Below are 19,605 nucleotides of genomic sequence, written 5' to 3'. Positions count from 1 at the left end.
TAAAATCATCCCGGCTTTCTCCCTCCCAGGTTCTACCAGCTTATAATTAAATTACTAGAAATGCAAAGCACAGGTCACAAGTATGTGGCTATACAGGCTATATGATATTTTCCCCAAGCACATCACCTCCCACTGCAGGATCCAGAGAGGAGTCTCTGTAAGACGACAAACCCTTTGTCTGAGAGGATCTGAGATCGATAATAAATGCAAGAAACTACCCAGAAGCTACTTAAAGGGCTTATGCTTCCATGTGATTTAAGAGTTCGCATTGAATAAAAGACGACGAGCCTCTGAGCTCTGCTCTGACAGGCCAGGCTGCTGCTCTGTGCGATATAAGCCAGCAAGGTCCAGCGCCTGCTTCTCCCTCCCACTGCCTGACCCTGTGGCTATTGCTAATGCTTAGCAAATTTTGGGGGTTATGTGGACAGCCCGGTGAGAAGGACTGCCTGGACTTTAGGTGACACGCAGCTGCTCTCCCTTCCTAGCCAGAGATGCTGTCCCCTTCACAACACGAGGATGATGGGGCCAGACCAGTGCCTCCACTCGCTCTCCAGCCACACATGGGAACGTCACCCAGCAGAAACCGAGAGGCATCACGCGGGTGGCTTCACCAGCACGGCGAGAAGCAACACGTACCCAGGGACTCCCACCCAATATGGGAATTTGCTGTCTCCAGCCAATTAAACCATTTAATTATATATTTTGTTTTCAAGGGATGGCAAGAATTAATTCACTACAAGGGCCTTTTTTGTTTGCAAATCACCGCTTTCTGAGCGCCAAGAGCTCAGATTGCTTTAATCACCAGGAACTGGTCACTGTTTCAGCTTTGCCTCCAAGCCGGAGGCGTCTCATTAGACAGCCGGGCAGCAGCGCAGCGCAGCAGCAATGTGCTCTGCTTTGCCCAGCCCTCTCCCAGGGGCTTACTACTACGAGTCAGCGTTAGCGACCTGTTTTTTGGGGGCAGAGAAGAAACGGTCCTAAAGAACCCTCGTAGCCTGCAAGCTCGTAGCGCGCTGCAGAGAGCACATGCAGCATCAATGTAAGTCAGGCTGTTCATACGCAGACTCAGCATGAAAAGCAAAATCTTAGATGTTTCCACCCGTTCTGGCAAGCACATTACTGCCAGCACGCAGAAGGTCTAGGAGGGTTTGTGCACGGTGACGCTTCTTAGGTAAGCAATTAGTTAACAGATTTGCAGGAAAGCCTCAACAGTCCTTTACAAAGAAAAGAAGGGGGAAAAAAAGGGGGGGAGGGATTAAAACCGTTATCCTCTTACCAGAGCGTTCTGTGGACAGACTGCTGTGTCTGCTCGGGGATTTGGTTACCTCAGGAACATTTGCGGCCAAGACCAGGCTGGCAGAAGAGATGGTGCTGTCTGATCCCAGGGAGGTGTTGGACTGCGTCAGGGACGACTTGCGCAGCTTGTTCTTCAAGAAGAAGCCCTTGACTTTGGACTTCTTGCCCCCAATGTCGTAGTCATCCTCCATGTCGAGGGCGCCCATGCTGCTGGGGATGATGGCAGAGGCTGACTCCAAGTCGTATTTCTTCTTGCCTTTCACTTTGTCCTTCAGCTTGCCAAAGGGCGACCGCGGCTTGTCCTTCATGGACAGGTCGAACATGCTGGCCGTGAGGTTGTTGCGCGTGAACTGGATGCTCACCAGGATCTCACCACGCTCCTTCTCCTTCTTCCCAGCCTTGGAGTGTAGCTTGTGCCACCTGGAGCCAGAGAGGAAAGAAAAGGAAAGGCCCCTTCATCATTTCCAAGAGTCGCATGCCAGGAAGACCTCGGGGAGGATGCCACTGGGTGGGAGTTAGCACAAGTGCCCCAGAAGTCACCTAAGACCTGAGTCAGAGACATGCAAACACCAAGCACAGAGGTGTCATATGGGACCAGACCCCTCCCTGAACCACAGCAGCTTTCTAAGAGCTCTGTCTCCATCCCTGTCCTAATACTAAATTCTGTCCTTCCACTAAATAACCTGGCATACACCATCTCATTCACCCTGGCATCAGATACCGCAGTGCGTTTCAGGGGAAAGTTACTGGTGGCCAAATTTTTGTACGGTCAGTTGATATGTTGCTGTGAACCTGTGTTAAAAAAAGATTGTGCTTTGTACTTGCACTTTAAATATTCAAGAGCCAGTGACTCAGAACAAATCCTTTCAAGTCAGAGACAGTACTGTAATGGCAAAAGCACTCAACAACATTCATTAAAATAACTTTATGCCAGACCTTCCATGCCTCATCCTAAATGAGGATGCTGAAGTTTGCCTAGAAGTGTCCTTGCATCAAGCATGTAGAGGATGCTGCATCCCAGGAGCTCTTTATGGGCAGGAGGAGGTGCCATGCAGCACCTACCCTATCCAACCCAACCGAACCCTACCCAGGCTACTGGATTTTTGAGAAATATCTATATTCCCACAGACAGGCAATAACAGTCTCCAGCCTGCAGTATAGCTTTGGAATCTGCAATGACCTGATGTGATGGTGGAGGATGCAGCACACCTATAAGTCCATCACCTTCCCCTCCTCCAAATCTGCCAATTCTGCTGAAATGTCTGTAAAATTTGAGGCAGCCAGAAGCCTGAGCCAAGGAAGGAAAAGGACTTTATTTTAATTTTAACACCCCTCATGCCGATCACCGAAGCCCGGCACTGGGGCTGGTGAGAGCTCCCAAAGGAAACATTGGCCACATCCACCAAAGCAAAAGCTTCAATTGACTCCACAGCAGGTTACTGGGGAATGCTCCCCACCACCCTGCCCTGGACAAAACCCATAACGCAGACTTTGCTCTGTAGCTTTGCGCACAGAGATGGAAGGAGCATGGGAAAAGCCTCCAAAACATTCACTGCACAAGAGAAAAAAACTCCCAACCTCCATTTAGGGCCCCATCCTTCTGCAGTGAATAGCCTGTGCACTGGCAGGGCACAGAGCAACCCCTGGTATGCGATGAGAGAGGGGTCTTGCCTCCTGCCAGCTAGAATGAACACTGGGTGAGAGGACGCCGAAGGAAGAGATGCCCAGAGGCACCTTCTAGTTCTCCATTTCACCACAGTACCACGTTCAGATGGAGCAGCACGAAACAAAGGCCATGAGGGAACCATTCCTTCCCCAAAACCGCTGCCGACCCAGTGGTCCTTCGCTTCCTTCTCCGCCCGCGAGATGCCCCGTCTTTCTGCCCTGGTTCCAGGTGCCGCTTCCCGAGGCGGCTGCAGCAGGATGAGCGGGTCTCCAGCACAGCTGCTGCCACAGCAGCTCTGATCCCTCCCGGATCAAAGTATTAAAATTCCCCTTAACAAGGTGCAAGGAAAGCTGTATGTTCAGGACGGACCCTATTTCTCCGTGACACGCTTCATGGGCGAAACATGCAGCAACAGGCGGTGGAAGAAATTTCTAGACCTGGATTAACAACTTCCCAATGATTTCCCGGAAAATAAAAATCCCAGCAGTGTTCTACATCTGCTTGAAAAGTGAAGTCACTGAAAAGATTTAAAAAAAAAAAAGGAAGGAAAATATGAAGGGATGGGGATGGGTGTGACCATGCTGAAATCACCAGGGCAAGGAGAAAACTTGAATCACGTTCTCCAGAAGTTTCTGAATTACTGCTGGGGAAGCTACTGCATCTCAGACAAAGGGAGGAGCTGAAACACCTGGGGAGCCTACACCGTGCCTCAGGAAGGGGGTACAAAATCCATAATTCCCTGCTGGGATGCCTAGATAAATAACATGAGTGCACAGCTGGAAGCACACAGGTCCTTCACCATGTAATTTGGGTGCCACCGAAATTTGCTGGGTACAGGCACAACGTTAAATCCCCAGTGAACCCATTCCTATTCCTACCACTTGCTTATCCCACCGCCATATGATCCCTACTGCAAAATTTTCAGTACCCAGGCTTCAACCTTGAAAATATCCAGGCATGCAGAGAAAAAAAAAAAAAGGAAAAAAAAAAAGCAGCATTAACCCCTTACAGCAAGCCCACAGTGGCAAAGAGACACCCAAACAGGCTGATCCACTGCCAGGGAGCACTTAGGGGAGCAGGAGCAGGTGAGTCAGGCGGACACTTCCCGTAGGAGCGGTGGGGAAAAGGCTGCCTGGAACAGGCTGCGGCCACAGCACATCAAATACTATGTTGTTCAGTTTGATGCAAGACCTGGAAGAAGTTCAAGAGGGAAAGGCTGCAGCAGCCTGCCAGCTGGGAGAGGAGAGATTTGGGGACTGAATCATTTAGCAGGGAAATTAAAAAAAAAAAGTCTTGCAAGTAGTTTTTACATCTTACGTCATCTCATGGAAAAAAAAAGAGAGAGAAAATCTGGGTGGATTAACATAAGGAAAGGCATGAGCTTCTGAGGACGATGAGATGTAACAGCCCAAAAGAGCTCTGCACTGGCTCAGCTCACATGGATACACTATCAGCATCTCCCATCCCATCACTTATAATGTTGTGGTCATTAAAATTAATTTGGGTGCTCAGCAGCAACGCCTTTGAAAGAACAAGTTTTAAAACCCGATCTGCTTCAAAAAGTGTCCGTTCAAGGAAAAAACTCTGCTTGTGCTGGCACTGGATTAAGGAGCTATTTTTTGTTCCCAAGACCTAATCAGCAGTCAGCAAGCAGTCGGGACTACACCTCAAACAGGGAACAGAGCTATTTTTAGGCTGAGCTCTAAGTTTATGGCACAAGATGAGTGTTTGGGAGGATTAAGTTGTTCCATGTTGGGTATTTTTTTTTTATTTTTTTTTTTATGAATCAGTTCCAGTGGAAACAGGAGGTGCAAACACTGCCTCTGCTGGGATGCAGCAGGAGAGCGGGATTGGGGCGGGTTTCAAGTCCCAGCCCAACTAAACACAAATTCTCACAGCATCTTTTCGCTATTAACCCCATCCCACACCCCTCAGTTTCCCACGTTTCTTCCACAAGCTGCCCTCGGGGGGAAGCCCTGGGTGGTGGGTTTCTGGATCGGTGCCACCCAAGCCTCAGAGGGGGACATGATCTCTTTTATGGGACTAGATGATATGCCTGGAAAAACAAACCAGCTTCTGCCCATACAAACCCTTTTCCAGGACTGAAACAGCAGCCGTGGGCTTCGCAGCTCAGGCTCAGATGAATCGCTCTGAATTTAACTGGGTTATATTAATCAGACCGTGGAAGAGGTGCTGGCACCGAGGAGCGCAGGGAGATCGAGGAAGTCATGCCAAGCATGTCCAGCAACAGGGACCCAGGACTGCAAGGACCCACTTCTCGGAGATGTTTTGGATTCCTCTCCTGAGGAAGGTGCCACTAGCTTGGGTCCAGCTCCTCACTGCACAGGACATCCAGGACAAGCCACCCATCTCTGGCCACCTACTCCCAGGCTGCTGTTCTTAGTAAGGTTTGCCGGGGGTCACAGCCTGACAGAGACTTTGCTAGTTAAAAAAATGTTAAATTAAACAGGCTGTCTTGTCCCGGTGCCAGAGCACAGGTGGTAATCAGGAGCAGGATTGCTCCTAGCTAAGGAGACGTGCTTGGTGCCTGAGCCTGTGCTTCTTCCCTTGCTCCCTACAGCTGGAAACGGGTCTCCCCCTGAACACGGAGCAGAGGACGAAACCCGCTGCTTCCCAGCCTGCTGCTCCCATATCAATGCCCTTCTGCTCTGTGGAGAACTGCTCCTTTCCATCATCAGTTACTGCCCACCTCCACTGCAAAGCAATGCTTCTGCTAAGACACAGGCCCCGGTTGCACAGAGAGCCAAACTTGCTCAGAGACATCTCTAACACAACACATCCAGGGAACACAGCTCAAGCCAGCCTGAAGACATGAGCTGCAGGTTCAAGCAATTAGCTTTTCCTAAAAAAACCCCTATATTCTTCCCTCTTACGCCCCACAGGTCCAGTGCCTCTGTGCATCGGGTGCCTGCTTGCAGCATTGCACCGTGCTGGGCATGCATCCCCCCCCAAAGGCAAAGGGCTTCTCCCAGCATCACCTCAGGATCTGCCGTCCAAGGATGCTGTGGCAAGGAAGGGTCAAGAGGGCACCCAGGCCCCGGGGATCTCTGCAGGGGGAAGGAAGCAGCAAGCTGCCCCAGCACACAGGGACAGGAGAGGAAACGTCAAACAGAAAACTCCCTGCAGACGCCCCAGAAAGGGGAAGCAGCCGGAGGCCCCTGCGAGCTCTCCAGCAGCTCCTGGGAAGTGAGACGTGCAGCGGGGGTTTGCAAGCTCACATCCCGCCGCCGTAACACTGCTTGTGAGCATTGATGTATGGTGGAGGGCTCCCCAGCCCCCCTACATGGCTGTGCACGCTCATTTAGGTCACCGTGTTTAATCAGCACATCCAAACTGCCTCCAGACAGTTTCAGTAAAACCCTTTCCTGTGCAAAGGCTCCTCTCTCCTCCCACTCGCCTCCACTGAGAGTCAAGGAGAACGGCAAGCCACGCAGCACGGCTGCCAAAAGGCAGGTTTGGGAGGAAAGGCAGAAAGCGCCTGGCATCTATTTTTACATTTGCTGTTGCCAGGATCTATTGGAGCGGCACAGGAGGCACAGAGAGCAGAACACAAAGCACTGCTGTATCTCCAGGCCCCCAAAAAACACGTGCTTTCCCTCATCCTCCAGCAGCATCCCATACCGGAAAGCCAGCTAGTGCTGAGCAAAAGGAAAAAACACCTTGGCACGGACACAAGAGCGTAGGAGCTGTTTGTTAAGAAGGGAAAGCAACACCATGGAGGATGCTAACAGGATGGATTTGCTTGGGGTCAGCACTTGGTTTGCGCTGTCTCCCCTCCCCTGCTCTTTGTCCTCTGTTGGGCTACAGGTGGCCATTTCTGGGGGGCATGGGGAGCCTCCACTCCTAGAAACCTTGCATTGGGTATCAGAGCTACAGGGGGAAAATTTATTTTCTCCCTGCCGATGAGAAAACTTGTTTGGGTTTATGAGACACCTGCTCTACATGGGCTGCCCCAGCACCTCCCAGAATGAGGAGACAAGCTGCTGGGATGACCAGGAGGACACAGAGCCAACCCTTAACAGAAAGGCAACGCTGACCGTGATCAGAGGCTTTCTGACACCTTGTCCCTTCCATGTCCCGCTGCTGATCAAGCAACTCCTTCAGCACAAAACCAAGCACAAAGCCAAAGCCCCCATCCTGTCAGCAGCTTTGTGGGTCAGCATCCCGAAGCCCTGGGGTGATCCAAGCTCATTTCATTAGTTCAGAATTAGTACAGTCGCATGCAACATGACACAGGGCAGAAAGCCCAGTGACACCAGGGACAAGATCAGGAGAGCGCATACAACACGGCTCTCGGAGATGCCATGTGCACCATCAGGACACCATCCTGCCCTACTTTCAGGGAGGACGTGGGTCCTTCCAAGGAGGACCACCTTTGCTCTCCCATGGGTCCGGCTGGGGTCCCCAAGAGATCCCCATTGACCTACCTCACCCCAACAGACCTGCCCAATGCACCCTGGGTACCTTCAGCAATGGTTCTCCAGTTTCACTCTTGGACTGGTCCCAGTACTTTACTAGCAGTGAGTTCAAGAGAGCTTCCTTGGGTGGTTAAGTCCCTTAGCGACTCGTGGTGTTCATGGATGCATGCAGTGAAGGATGCACAGCTGGAGTGTTTCTGAAGTGTTTCTAGAGCGCTTCAGCCATCAGGTGCTTCCCAAAAGCCTCCCAAAACCACTCAGCGTTGTCAGGTTGGTCGAGGTTTGCCTTAAACTGAGCAGAAATGCTCCTGCCCTGCACAATTCAGCCACCTGAGCTGCAGTACGGAGCAAGAGACAGCCCAAAGCGGAGCCAATGCCTCTTCCCTGACCGCACTAGCCTGTCACTTACTGCTGATTCATCCCTGCAACAAGGTCAGCCTGGCTTATGAGAAGAGCCCCAAGTCTTTAATTAAAGGCTACTTGGGCCCCTACAGTGACAGAGCAGGACAGAGCGTAGAAGAGGCAATCCAGGGAAAACACAAATGTTGGCAGAAGGGGCATGACTCCTCCTGGCATGACCCCCCTCGATAGGCACGGCACAGGCAGCGAAGAGGCATTTCAGCGAGAAGAGAGCTGAAGCAGCCCTGCGGAAACACACACATCACATCAGGCCAGGAGGAAGCTCACCTACACAAGAAGGGAAGTGTAGGGTGGAAAACAACCCAACCCTGGGGAGTTTTGTGCTTTTTGTCTGGCTTCGTGTTTTTGACACAGCTTCCTCCGCCGGTGCTGGGAAGCTTTTCTGCAGCGTAGGTTCATTTTCGTGTTGGTTTTGGATGGCCTATTTTGCAAGGTGATCACTCTAAGCTGCTAAAAGCACAGATGGAAAATAAACACAGGCTGATTCCCCCGCAGATAGAGAAGAAAGGGCTTAAGCAGCTGAGGTGGGAAGAAGTTCATCTCTCCAAACGGTCCTCCGAGAAGTGCTCGAAAACAAATTTGAACAAACCAGCCCCCCACAGCTCGTTAGATAATACAGCTCACTGCTAATGAAGCAACTCAACCCTCCTCCTCTAATGGGTTCCAGCTTTGACACAACCAACTCAGCTGCTCAAGAGAGTGCTGGGTAATGGGACATCAGAAACAAAAAGCAGGAGCCATGTGCAGTGAGGGGTGCAACAGGATGGAGCTACAGGCACGGTGCTGGTGCTCCAAGTGATGTGTTACCACAGCCAATGCAGGAGCATGGGACAACTGGGAACCCTCATGAGAAAATCCCACCACCAACTCGCACTTGCCCCAGGACAGAGAAGCCATCCATGCTCTGCCATATCCATGCCCTACTGAAGGGCTCATCCAACGACTTGCAAGCCAGGAACAGAGATGTCGTCACTCCAGTGAGTCTCGATGGCAGGGAACAGCTTGCAAACCTGCAAGGCATGATAAAAACCAGGAAGAAAAAAAACCAGCCCTGCTTGCATCTACAGCTTACTGGCATGCCTGGTGCAACACCCAGGCTGTGCTATGGAGCTGGTGCTACGTGCACACATCCTGCAGCACCCGAGTGCTCCGTGCACAAGGTCCATCCTGGCAAGGTCCTGAGCATCCTCACTAGTGCATCCCAGCTGGAGCAGTGCCTCACAGGAGCCTGCCACCTGGCACCTCCCCTTGGCTATGGGGGGACTGGGGTAGCCCAGACCTGCAGAGCCTCCAGACACACTGTTTTCTTGACCCTATACCCAGAAGAGACAGAGGATGGCTGCCCAGGGACCCCACTGCCCCCAAATCTGCCCCTAGGGCCTCTTTGCCGGCTCACAGAGGCAAGCAGGGGTGTGTGATGGCATGGAGGGGGGTGGTTTCAGGAGCATGGTAGACACCAGGGACAGAGAAGAGCCATCAACCACAAGGACAGTGCTGGCATGACAGCAAGGGTGGGTAACTTCATTGCAAATCAATTTAGGTTAAGAAGATCAGAGGCCTTCCCCTCTCTAGCACAGGATGGACAGGTAGGAAGAAGGGAGGGAAGATTTAAGGAGCTGTAAAACGGAGCATGAAACATTTATGAATGAAGAGGAGATAGTAATAACAGGAGACAGAAAGTGATCTCTTCAGCTATATTTATCCGCTTACACTCCAGAGTGTCCAAGATTTGCATCCTCCAAGTTGCGAACAAGCCAATAAACCACTTTTGTGGTCACCAAATGACCTGAACTGTTGGCCAGCGCTGCCCAGACATAGTGAGGCTGATGGACAAGGTCTCCATGCGAGGATGGGAGAGAACGCAGCATTGGTGATCCACTGACCCGCTGCACAAGAAACCAAGGGCACAAAGAAAAGTTAAAAAAACCCAAGCCCCAAGCTGACTTTGCAGAATTGCAAAGCACAACCGACACGAGGAGCTGCTCCGCAGGCTCATCTGGTGCACTTGCTTCTGGGAAGCTACTTAACACACAACTCAACATGCACGGGATGGGCAGGAGAAACACGTTTTTGCTATGAATTGTTTTCCACTTCCAAGTGGCAAGAGCAGCACAGCAGGGCTTGCACGGAGAACCTAGTACCTAGAGGCAACACAAGGCTTGGGAACACTGCGCCTGTCCTCCAAAGGGGAAACCAATCCCAAGGCCCAAGGACTTCATGCAGCTTAAAATACCAGCTACACCCACTGCAGCAACAGGTCACATATTGATAGTTCATTCATCGCATCAACAGACACTGCAACCCACTCTCGGGCACGAGTCACGCACGTGAAAAAGGGGGAAAAAAGGGAAAAAGGAACAAATCTTAAACCCAGCAGCAGATTGCTCTAATTACACACACCTTTACCCTTAGCGGACTTGCCAGCAAAGAGACTCATGTGCTGGAAATGCAGAGCTAGCGAGGCCACAGAATGCTGCTCTGGGGACAGGGTGCCCAAACCCCCAGCCCAGGCTGGAAAGGCCATCCCGCTGGAAACCCAAACCCCGTGTCCCCAGCCAACCTTCTGACAAAGCAAGCAAATTCCCATGGCAGTTATTTGCACGTCTTTGCCAAGCACAGGCTCCAACAAGCCCCAGGTCAGGAAGACAAGCAGCAGCAAAGGTTTAAAAGCCATTTTCACTCAACAGACCTCATGGAGAAAGGATGCAAGGTCTTTTTTGGACTCCAATTGTCAAGAAAGCCCCATGCAGCATCCATGCAGATGCAGCAGCCCGTGCCAGCAGGCCGGCAACGGAGCAGCGTCCAGAGCAAGAGGATTTCAACAGGCAAGATGATGCCAGAGCACCTGGAGCCCACAGGGTTACTGGGTGTGATGGGTTGACCCTGGCTGGATGCCAGGTGCCTACCAAAGCCGTTCTATCACTCCCCCATCCTCAGCTGGACAGGGGAGAGGAAAATATAACAAAAAGCTTGCGGGTCGAGATAAGGACAGGAGAGATCATTCACTAATTACCATCACGGGCAAAACAGACTCAGCTTGGGGAAAATTAGCTCAATTTATTACAAATCAGCCAGAGTAAGGTAATGAGAAATAAAACCAAATCTCAGAACACCTTCCCTCCACCCCTCACTTCTTCACGGGCACAACTTCACTGCCGGATTTCTTCACCAAGCCCCCCGCAGCAGCACACGGGGGACAGGGATGGGGTTTACGGTCATCACACGTTATTTTCTGCTGCTGATCCTCCTCAGGGGGAGGGCTCATCACACTCTTCCCCTGCTCCAGCATGGGGTCCCACCCACAGGAGACAGTCCTCCACGAACTTCTCCAACGTGGGCCATTCCCACAGGCTGCAGTTCTTCACGAACTGCTCCAGCATGGGTCCTTTCCACGGTGTGCAGTCCTTCAGGAGCACACTGCTCCAGCGTGGGTCCCCCAAGGGGGCCCCAAGTCCTGCCAGAAAACCTGCTTCGTGGGCTCCTCTCTCCACAGATCCGCAGGTCCTGCCAGGAGCCTGCTCCAGTGCGGGGTTCCCACAGGGTCACAGCCTCCTTCGGGAACGCACCTGCTCCGGCGTGGGATCCTCCACAGGCTGCAGGTGGAGATCTGCTCCACCATGGACCTCCATGGACTGCAGGGGGACAGCCTGCCTCACCATGGTCTTTACCACGGGCTGCAGGGGAATCTTCGCTCCGGCGCCTGGAGCATCTCCTCCCCCTCCTTCTGCACTGACCTTGGTGTCCGCAGGCTTGTTTCTCTTACATGTTCTCACTCCTCTCTCCGGCAGCTGTTTCTCCATGTCCCAACTTTTTTTCCTTCTTAAAAATGTTATCACAGAGGCATTACCACTATCACTGATTGGCTCGGCCTTGGCCGGCAGCGGGTCTGTCTTAGAGCCAGCTGGTATGGGCTCTCTCTCTCGAACACAGGGGAAGCTTCCAGCAGCTTCTTACAGAAGCCACCCCTGTAACCCCCCCCCCCCCCCCCCCCCGCTACCAAAACCTTGCCACACAAAACCAATACACTGGGGGCAAGGAGCTCATTTTCCCTTCATGTGGACACCTACATAAGTGCACTTGCGAGCTGGCTACAGCAGACGGGCAGAATAACCCGGTCTAGACTCTGCCCTGGCAGCAGCCACAGTGTGGACATGCTCTCCACCCCAACAGATGATCTCCCTCCGATGCCAGTGACAAAGAAGGGGGGTGTCTCCAGCAGACCCCCGAGTTGTGATGCATCGCTCCAAGGGACCATGCTGCCGGGGAGCAGCTTAGTGCGCCCACAGATGTTCTCCTCTGGGGCAATGCTACCATCAAGCAGATTCCCCCAGGAACAACGAAGAGCATTCCCCAAAAACTCCTCTCCTGATGCAGATGCTGCCTTTGAGCCATCCAGCTCAGCCCAGAATGACAACGCAGCCCCTTGGAGGGCAAGGGGAGCGGAGACCAGAGCCCACCCTGCCTTCCTGATTACTGTAGAGGAAGAACTGGCAAGAAATATTTTGGCAGACCCTAGGGGGAAGGGAGGGAGTCACCTTGGAAAGATGAGCCAAGGCAGTGAGGCTCCTGAAGCATGGCACGAGCGCTAGCTGAACTTGGCATATGCAATAGCACCAGCTCCACCCATGTCTGGAGCTTTGTACCAACAGGTTCAAGGCATTTTCTGGGCTGACTACAGGTTTTTCAGCAGCTGCTAAGGGAAAAAGACAGCTGGAGGCACTTAGGGCTCCAAAGATTAGCATGAAACAAAGAAGCCTGAATCTGCAGCTTTTTGGGTTTTAATATGATGGAGGGTGATGGGCCAGCACTCTTAGCCACCAACAGTCCAAACCCAATATGCCAGACTTGCAAAGCTGAGATCAAACTACTCAAATATCTTTTAAAAAACAACAAAAGCAGAGCCTTCCTGGAGCAAAACAGAGCAAGGGCCTTCAACCCCTTAAACTGGCATTGGCAACTGGGTGAAAATGGGGTTAACTGGGCAGGTAGGAGCAAACTTAAGCCCTGCCACCATTTTGTAAGCAGCATCACCGCACCGCAGTGCCCTGACACTCTCCTCTGGGCTCCCACGTAGAGGCAAACGCTTGCCCGGGACAAGCTGGCCACAAAGGACCCTATCCCAAGGCCTGGCTGCCTCCGGCCCAGCCTTGCCTCCAGCAGCACCAAGAGCATCTCAACCTGATTTTTGTCAGGGCTAACCCTCTCCTCCCCCTGCTCAGCAGTGTTTCGACATAGCAGGGCATTTCCTGGCTTGGCTGAGACAGAAGAACCCCTCAGAGCTGCCTTTCCAGCTCCAAAACAAGGATTTAATCACAGCTGCTATTCTCCACCACCCCAAAGACCTTCAGGAGCCTTGCTGGGCACCTCTAATCACAGCCTCTGAGGAAGAGGGCTCTGTTTGCCCTCATATTAAAACTTTCCATCCCAAAACTATCACGGAGCAGCTATTTCCTCTCCACCCCGCTGCAAGGTCTTCTCTCCTAGGCTTAAGGACAGACGTGCGGAGGACACCGCTGCAGCGATAGGGAGCAGAAAGGGAGCTCTGACCTTGGGTGCAAAAATCTCCCCTAGGACATACAGCCAAGAGCCAAGGCCACGGTGGGAACGGCAACAAGCATAAACGACCGCATCGGAGAGAGATGCCACAGCCAAGAGCCCGCAGGCCACAGCACGTGCTCTGCTACTAATGATCTCCACTGATTTTAATTTAACAAGGGAGGGCGACAGCCACAAGCACGCCACGGGCTGACAGTGGTCCAGAGGGGTTGGCAGAGGAGATGAGAGTGGGTCCGTGCCTGGGGGAAATATTGAGGACTGTACCACAGAAAGCACGTTACCCATCTGCTCTCGCCACAGCAAGGAGGGGATGTGATGGGTACAACCAGCAAGGGGAAGGGAAATGTGCCTGGCTCAGAGCTTAGCTCAGGAAGAACCAACAGACAGTGAGGGAGTCCCAGCAGGGATTCGGGGACCATCCCTTGACCCTGAGGGTGCTTCTCACCCCTCTGAGGTCCCAACGCTGTTTTGCTGCTGCACAGGTGGGCAGCACACATCATTGGGCAATGACGTGACCTTCTGGAGGGCTTCTCAATCACCCTGGGGCCAAAGCAAATTCAGAGCTATGTCCCCCTGAGCCACCTCTGCCTCAGACTGTTCCTTCTCCCCAGCCGTGCTGCTTCTCCCTCCCCAGACCAAGCCATGCAGCTGCAGGCAGTGACGAGGCTGACAAGCTCCTTCTCCAGCCGGCTCTGCCAGCCATCTCGGCCTGGGTCTGTAACAACTTCCCCCCAAGCCCAAGGAAATCCCCATCCCTTTTCCACTGAGTGAGCCTTGCCCTAGAACTGAGCTCCATCAAGACATGGAGGAGAGAAGCACTGGGGGCCTCAAGGACTTCAGCTAGAAAAGTTTTAGCACCCAGAGGAAAGGTTTTGTACCTGCTTTGCTGATGGAGAGCAAGGAGAGTGTCTCGTTCCTGCTGCCCAGGTGAAGGGCTGCACACAAGCCCAGACCACTCTGAGTGACTGGCCCCAGCACCTCCGCAGCTGGGGAGTGACAGGAACAAGTAAAGGGAACTGTGGCAGGGAGAGCTTTGGGGAATTTGGAGCTGAGCTAATTTTTCACAGGTAACAACTCCGCAAGAGAAGTTCCCTGTCGCAGAGACACCAAAGGCCACTCGCTCCCCATCCAAGGCAGCAGCCAGCAAGCAACTGCAAGTCACTGCAGGAAAACACCAGAGCCAGGAATCACGACTCCTCTGCTACACTTACTGTCCCCTTACCCACAGGATCCCAGTGCTGCAAAGCCCCGAGTTTTGCTCTCCAGAGACTGAGCTCCAGCAGCCTGGTGTTTGCAGAGCTTCGCCATGGAAGGCTCACAGCTTTAACCTTTCCCATTTGCAAGGGGCTGTGAGGTCTTAGGGGAAGAAAGCAAATGAAAATCAGATTTCAAAGGGGGAGAAAGGAGGTAACGACAGTTGTTTTTTCTTTACCCAACCCAGGAAACCTTGGGTGGCCACTGCCCCTCCCAACAGCCCACAGAGCAAAATCAAGGCCCTTTCAGGCCCCCATGCAGCAAGGTCCGAGGTCCAAGGTCCAACCCTGCAGGCGTTACTGTGCACCTCTTGTCCTCCCCAACGCCAAGCCTCTGTCATGCCACCCACCCACCGGACCACATTGGCCAAGGGGAAAACAGCCTGACGGGTGTCGGATCGAAGCTCTTGTCCCGCTGCAACTGGAAGAACCTCCACCATTCCCAGATGCTCTGCTGACAGGGATGGACAAGGAGGTGACGCTCCCCAGCTCGCTGCCATGCTGCAGGGAAGGCAGGATGAGCCCCCGCAGGGGACTGCAATAGCATTTCCTGGATGTCAGGAAGCAGAAGCGATAGCTGCCTTGTGAGTGCACAAAAAAACGGCTTCTGCTGGGCTGAGCCCTTGTTTTGGAGGGAGCGACCACCCCACTGAACAACCACATCTCTCTGCGTGCCTGTGCCAAGCCGGCAGCGCTCAGGGACCCACCGACAGACCGTTACGGTCGGACATGGTGACGGCCACCATGCCAGTACGCAAGCACTTTATTGCACAGTCTCATCCTGCCAACAGCACTGGGCATTGGGCTCCCAAAAACCAAGGCAGGACAGAGAGCTGCATGGACCAGGAGCATCCTGCCCTGGCAGGGCCACGGCGCAGGGTTTTTTTGATGCAGAAACATGCTGCATCCAGAGACACACATCGGGCTCAGCAGGGCAGTAAAAGGCATGCGTGAAAAATAACACCACTACACAGCTCAAGAGGAAAGGGAAAAACGATGCTCGGCACTGTTGCTTCGCTTGCCAGCCCCAAGCTTTGGAGTTGGCTGAGTGTGGGACAAGCCTTGGGATGCCCAAAAAGGCCATGAGAGCTCTCAGGCTGCTCTTATGCAACTCCAAGAGTTGATTTTCCCCCAGGCAAAACACTGAAACGACCAACCGAGATGTTCAGCTGAACAAGACAGCTCATAAACACCCCCGGACGCTGGTTGATGGCTCGTTCCTGGAGAAGAGTCCAAGTTTGACGGAACATTTTCCATCAAGCTGAAAACAAGTATAAAAATCATCGCCGGTAAAGTTTCCGTGCAACAAAAATCAGCAGGAAAATGAGAACAAGGTCAACACGCTGACAATTGAGGCCTTTTTTTTTAAGCGGGGTCCCATTCCAGCTGGCAGCAGTTTTATGCCCAGGAGCAAGGACCACAGATGGGGTCCTAAAAACGAGCATATGGCAGAGACTCAACTCATCCGTCCCCCACTTGGAGGCCAACAGTTATCTCCGCTGCACAGGCCTGGGTGCGCTCTGTGGTGCAGTCCCAGAGGCAGGGAGCCTGTGTTTATTTTGCTATTTTTTAATCTGGGAGTAAAATTTCCTCCTAAACAAAGTTGTTTGCAATGGGGCCAAACCAGATGTCAGTTGGTTGGAAGCTTAGGCAGCTTGCAGAGCCAGACCCCCAGGGTTCCCCCCAGACCTTCTCCCACCCAGCTGGACAAGCTCCAGCACTCGGGACTCCCCTCCAAAAAAAAGTGCAGCCCCTTCCACACTGCTGACCTGCCACCGGCCTTCGAGACACCTTCCAGCTCAGGGGTTCGAGCAAACAAAGATGCTCAGGGCGCAGGGTGAGAGCTCTCTGTCACGTTTTCTGTGCTCGCTTCCATCAGCAGGGGCCATGCGCAAAGATAAAGAGCCTTAAAAGCTCTCGCGATCCTGAATGGTGCAAGGGGAAGTTAATTTGCCTTATGCAAGCGAAGCTACAGGAAGGGAGGGAGACAAACAGCAAAAATCCTGTCCGAGGGACCTCCTGCCTTGCAGCCCAGATGCCCTCCTTGGGCTGCAGTAACGGTGCCACCGGGGCGACCGGCAGCTGTGACAGGCAGCACAGGGTCCCGCCACATTGGACATTGCACCCGTGGGATTAACGGCCCCTGACGCCGAGACCTTTGAGACGAGACAACGGGCTCAGCCTCCCAAAACCTTCGTGGAACTGTCGCTGCGCCCCCCTGCTTTGCAGAGTTTTGTAAACTTCTGCCAACAGGAGCGCAGCTTTCCTCGAGACACAGCTCCTACCCTGGCTCCCGGTGCAGGGCTCGCTACCCAAAACCGCAAAGAGGACGGAAAGTTATTTCACATCCTCCCGTGCTAAAACAACACGTCTCTCCCGGCGCGCCTGAAAGGCCGTGGATCGGTTCACTCGCTCTGAAGTCTGTGCATGATGCTGGTTTGAATTAGGCCCGAAGAATTCAGATCCAGCTCCTCCGACACCGCCCATTCTCCAGGCAGCGCTAATAAAAGCAAAATAAACGCCAGGGGGGAAACACTCAGACACTAACTCCGGGGTTAGTCACTTTTCCTCTGCGCCCACACTCCCATTTTAGGGCAAGCAGGAGTCTCCACAGGCTGCAGATGCAAACTAGCCGCATTTCTCCACGGGAAAAGTTTTTCCGACCCCTTTTCAAGCTAATCCCACTCTCCGAGAGCGAGGCTGCACCATTTGCCAAGACCCGGCACTCCCTCTGCCGCCTCCCCAGCCCTGCCCTGGCTAGGAGGGCGAGGGAGGCTCCTCTCCAAGCCTGCAGCTTTGGGCAGCGAGCCAGCTGAATTCCTGGGGTCCAGGGAGCCAGCGAGCAGTGGGGACGCTCCCGGAGGTGCACAGCAGCCCAGCCAGGTCTGCGTGGAGCAAAGCTCAAAAAACTTCTTCCCTAAAGGAATTTTATCCACATTCCTGCATTTCTCTGCCTGGCAAAGGCTTGAAAACATTATTATTGTTTCAAACCCTTCTGGGGGAAGGGGGAAGAACAGCAGATTCCCACACATGCAGGGATTTATGCTGGAGGCGACACCAGGCTGGGGTTTGGTTCCCTAAACAGGGGGACCCTCCTGCAACAGCACCACGGCAAACCAGGTCACGCTGATGGCCCCACCAAGCTGATGGGGGCTGCAAAGCCACCGCAGCCATCAGAAGGACAAGCCACCGCATGCATGTGTGCCACAGCTTCCCAGGAATGACAGACCCCAGGGGGACACTCCCGGGATGCGGAGGGACCTCGTGGCATCCTGTCCCCTGGGTCTCCCTGCCCAGGGGGAAGAAGGATCCTGCGATGCCTTGTCCCGCACGATTCCCTTCCAGGGGGGATAGCAGGACCCTGAGACACCCCATCCTCCACAACACCCTTCCCGGAGCACACGTGATGTCCCACCCCCTGTGATGCCCTTCCTGGAGCATCCACGGGCCACGCGATACCCTGTATCCTACAACGCCCTTCCTGGGTCATACACAGACCCCACGCCACCCCATCCTCTGTGACACCCTTCCCAGGGCACACATGAACCCCACGATTCCCCATCCCCCGTGACACCCTTCTTGGGGCTTGCACAACCCCTGTGACGGTGGATGACCTCCTGCAAAGCCCCTCCTGGGGCACGCCTGGACCCCATGACACCCTACTCCCTGTGACACCCTCCCTTGGGTGTCCACAGCCCCCGTGATGCCCCAACTCCCACAACGCCCTTCCTGGGGCATGCACGGACCCTACCACACCCTACGTTCTGCAGTGCCCTTTCCTGGGGCACATGTGGTCCCCGCAATTCCCTGTCCCCAGCGACACCCTTCTTGGGGCACGCAGGGACCCGGTGACACCCTACATCCTACAAACCCCTTTCCTGGGGGCACGCGTGGACCTTACCACACCCTACCTCCTGCGATGCCCTTCCTGGGGCATTGCATTATACCCCAACCGCTGCGACGCCCTTCCTGGGGCTCACGCAGATCCGTGACGCCCATTGCGGGCCACGCAGGGACCCCGCGGCACCCAACCTGGGCCACGCGGGGACCCCGCGGCACCCATCCCGGAGGCCTCCCCTGCTCTGCCCCCACGGGTGTCGGACGATGCCCGGCGGGACCCACTCACCGCTCGTCGGGCGTGCGGCCCTGCTGCAGGGCGGGTTCCAGGGGCACCAGGGCCTGGCCCAGGAAACGGTCCATGCCCACCAGGGCCCGGTGCATGACGGTGAGCACCAGGGAACCGCGGGCCGGGCCCGCCGGGGCACCCAGCTCGGGGGGCAGCTCGAAGGCGCACTCCTCCCGCCATTCGGGGTTACCGGTGCTCTTCTCGGCTACCGAGGTGCTGTATTTTTCGCGGCCCAGCTGGATGATGGTATAGGCGTCGCTGGTGCCCGGCTTGCCGCCGCCCTTGCACCGCAACCCGCGGGCCCTCACCACCGTCACCTGGACGTGGGTGGGCAGCCAGGCCGGAGACCCCTCAGCGGGAAGCGCGGCCGCCCGCAGCAGCGCCATGGCGGGACGCTGAGGAGACGCCGGACCGCATAAAACCGGACCGAACCGGACAGAACCGGACCGGACCGGGCCGGGCCGGGCCTCGCTCCGCCGCCGCTGCCGCAGCCGGGCCGCAGCGCGAGCGCCACCGGCCGCCCCCCCCTAAGCCCCGCCCCTCCTCCCCGCCCGGCTCTTCCAACCCCGCCCCCGAGCCCAACCCTAGCACCGCCCCCACACCCCGCCCCCGAGGCCACGCCCCACCTCCTGCCCCCGAGGCCACGCCCCGCCTCCCCGGACGGGAGAGATTGGCCGAGGGGGGCGGGGCGCGGGGCGCGGGGCGGGGCACCGGGGAGGGGGCGGGGCTTGCACCGGGCGTGCAGCGGGGCTGGGCGTGCAACGAGCGGGCGTGCAACGCGGGGGGGGGACACAGCGTGGACCTGGACACGCAGCAGGCTGGGGCCACCACAAAGCCACGATGGGCCAC

General features: G+C 54.7%; 1 protein-coding gene across 4 annotated transcripts in view; it reads right to left on the bottom strand.

The window, feature by feature from the left end:
* Positions 1-19,278, bottom strand: part of RAB11FIP5 (RAB11 family interacting protein 5) — a 44,415-nt gene extending 25,137 nt beyond the window's left edge. For all 4 annotated transcript variants that reach the window (XM_069797138.1, XM_069797150.1, XM_069797158.1 and 1 more), the window contains exons 1-2: positions 18,757-19,278; positions 1,277-1,716 (exon numbers count right to left, since the gene is read on the bottom strand). In XM_069797138.1, coding sequence (XP_069653239.1) covers positions 1,277-1,716; positions 18,757-19,142 — 826 coding nt within the window. In that variant the 5' untranslated portion in view covers positions 19,143-19,278. The remainder of the gene's footprint in view (positions 1-1,276; positions 1,717-18,756) is intronic.
* Positions 19,279-19,605: the final 327 nt, after the last annotated feature.

This window comes from Haliaeetus albicilla, chromosome 1 (assembly GCF_947461875.1).
Source record: "Haliaeetus albicilla chromosome 1, bHalAlb1.1, whole genome shotgun sequence".
Taxonomy (NCBI): domain Eukaryota; kingdom Metazoa; phylum Chordata; class Aves; order Accipitriformes; family Accipitridae; genus Haliaeetus; species Haliaeetus albicilla.
This window is presented reverse-complemented; position numbering and strand designations above follow the sequence as displayed.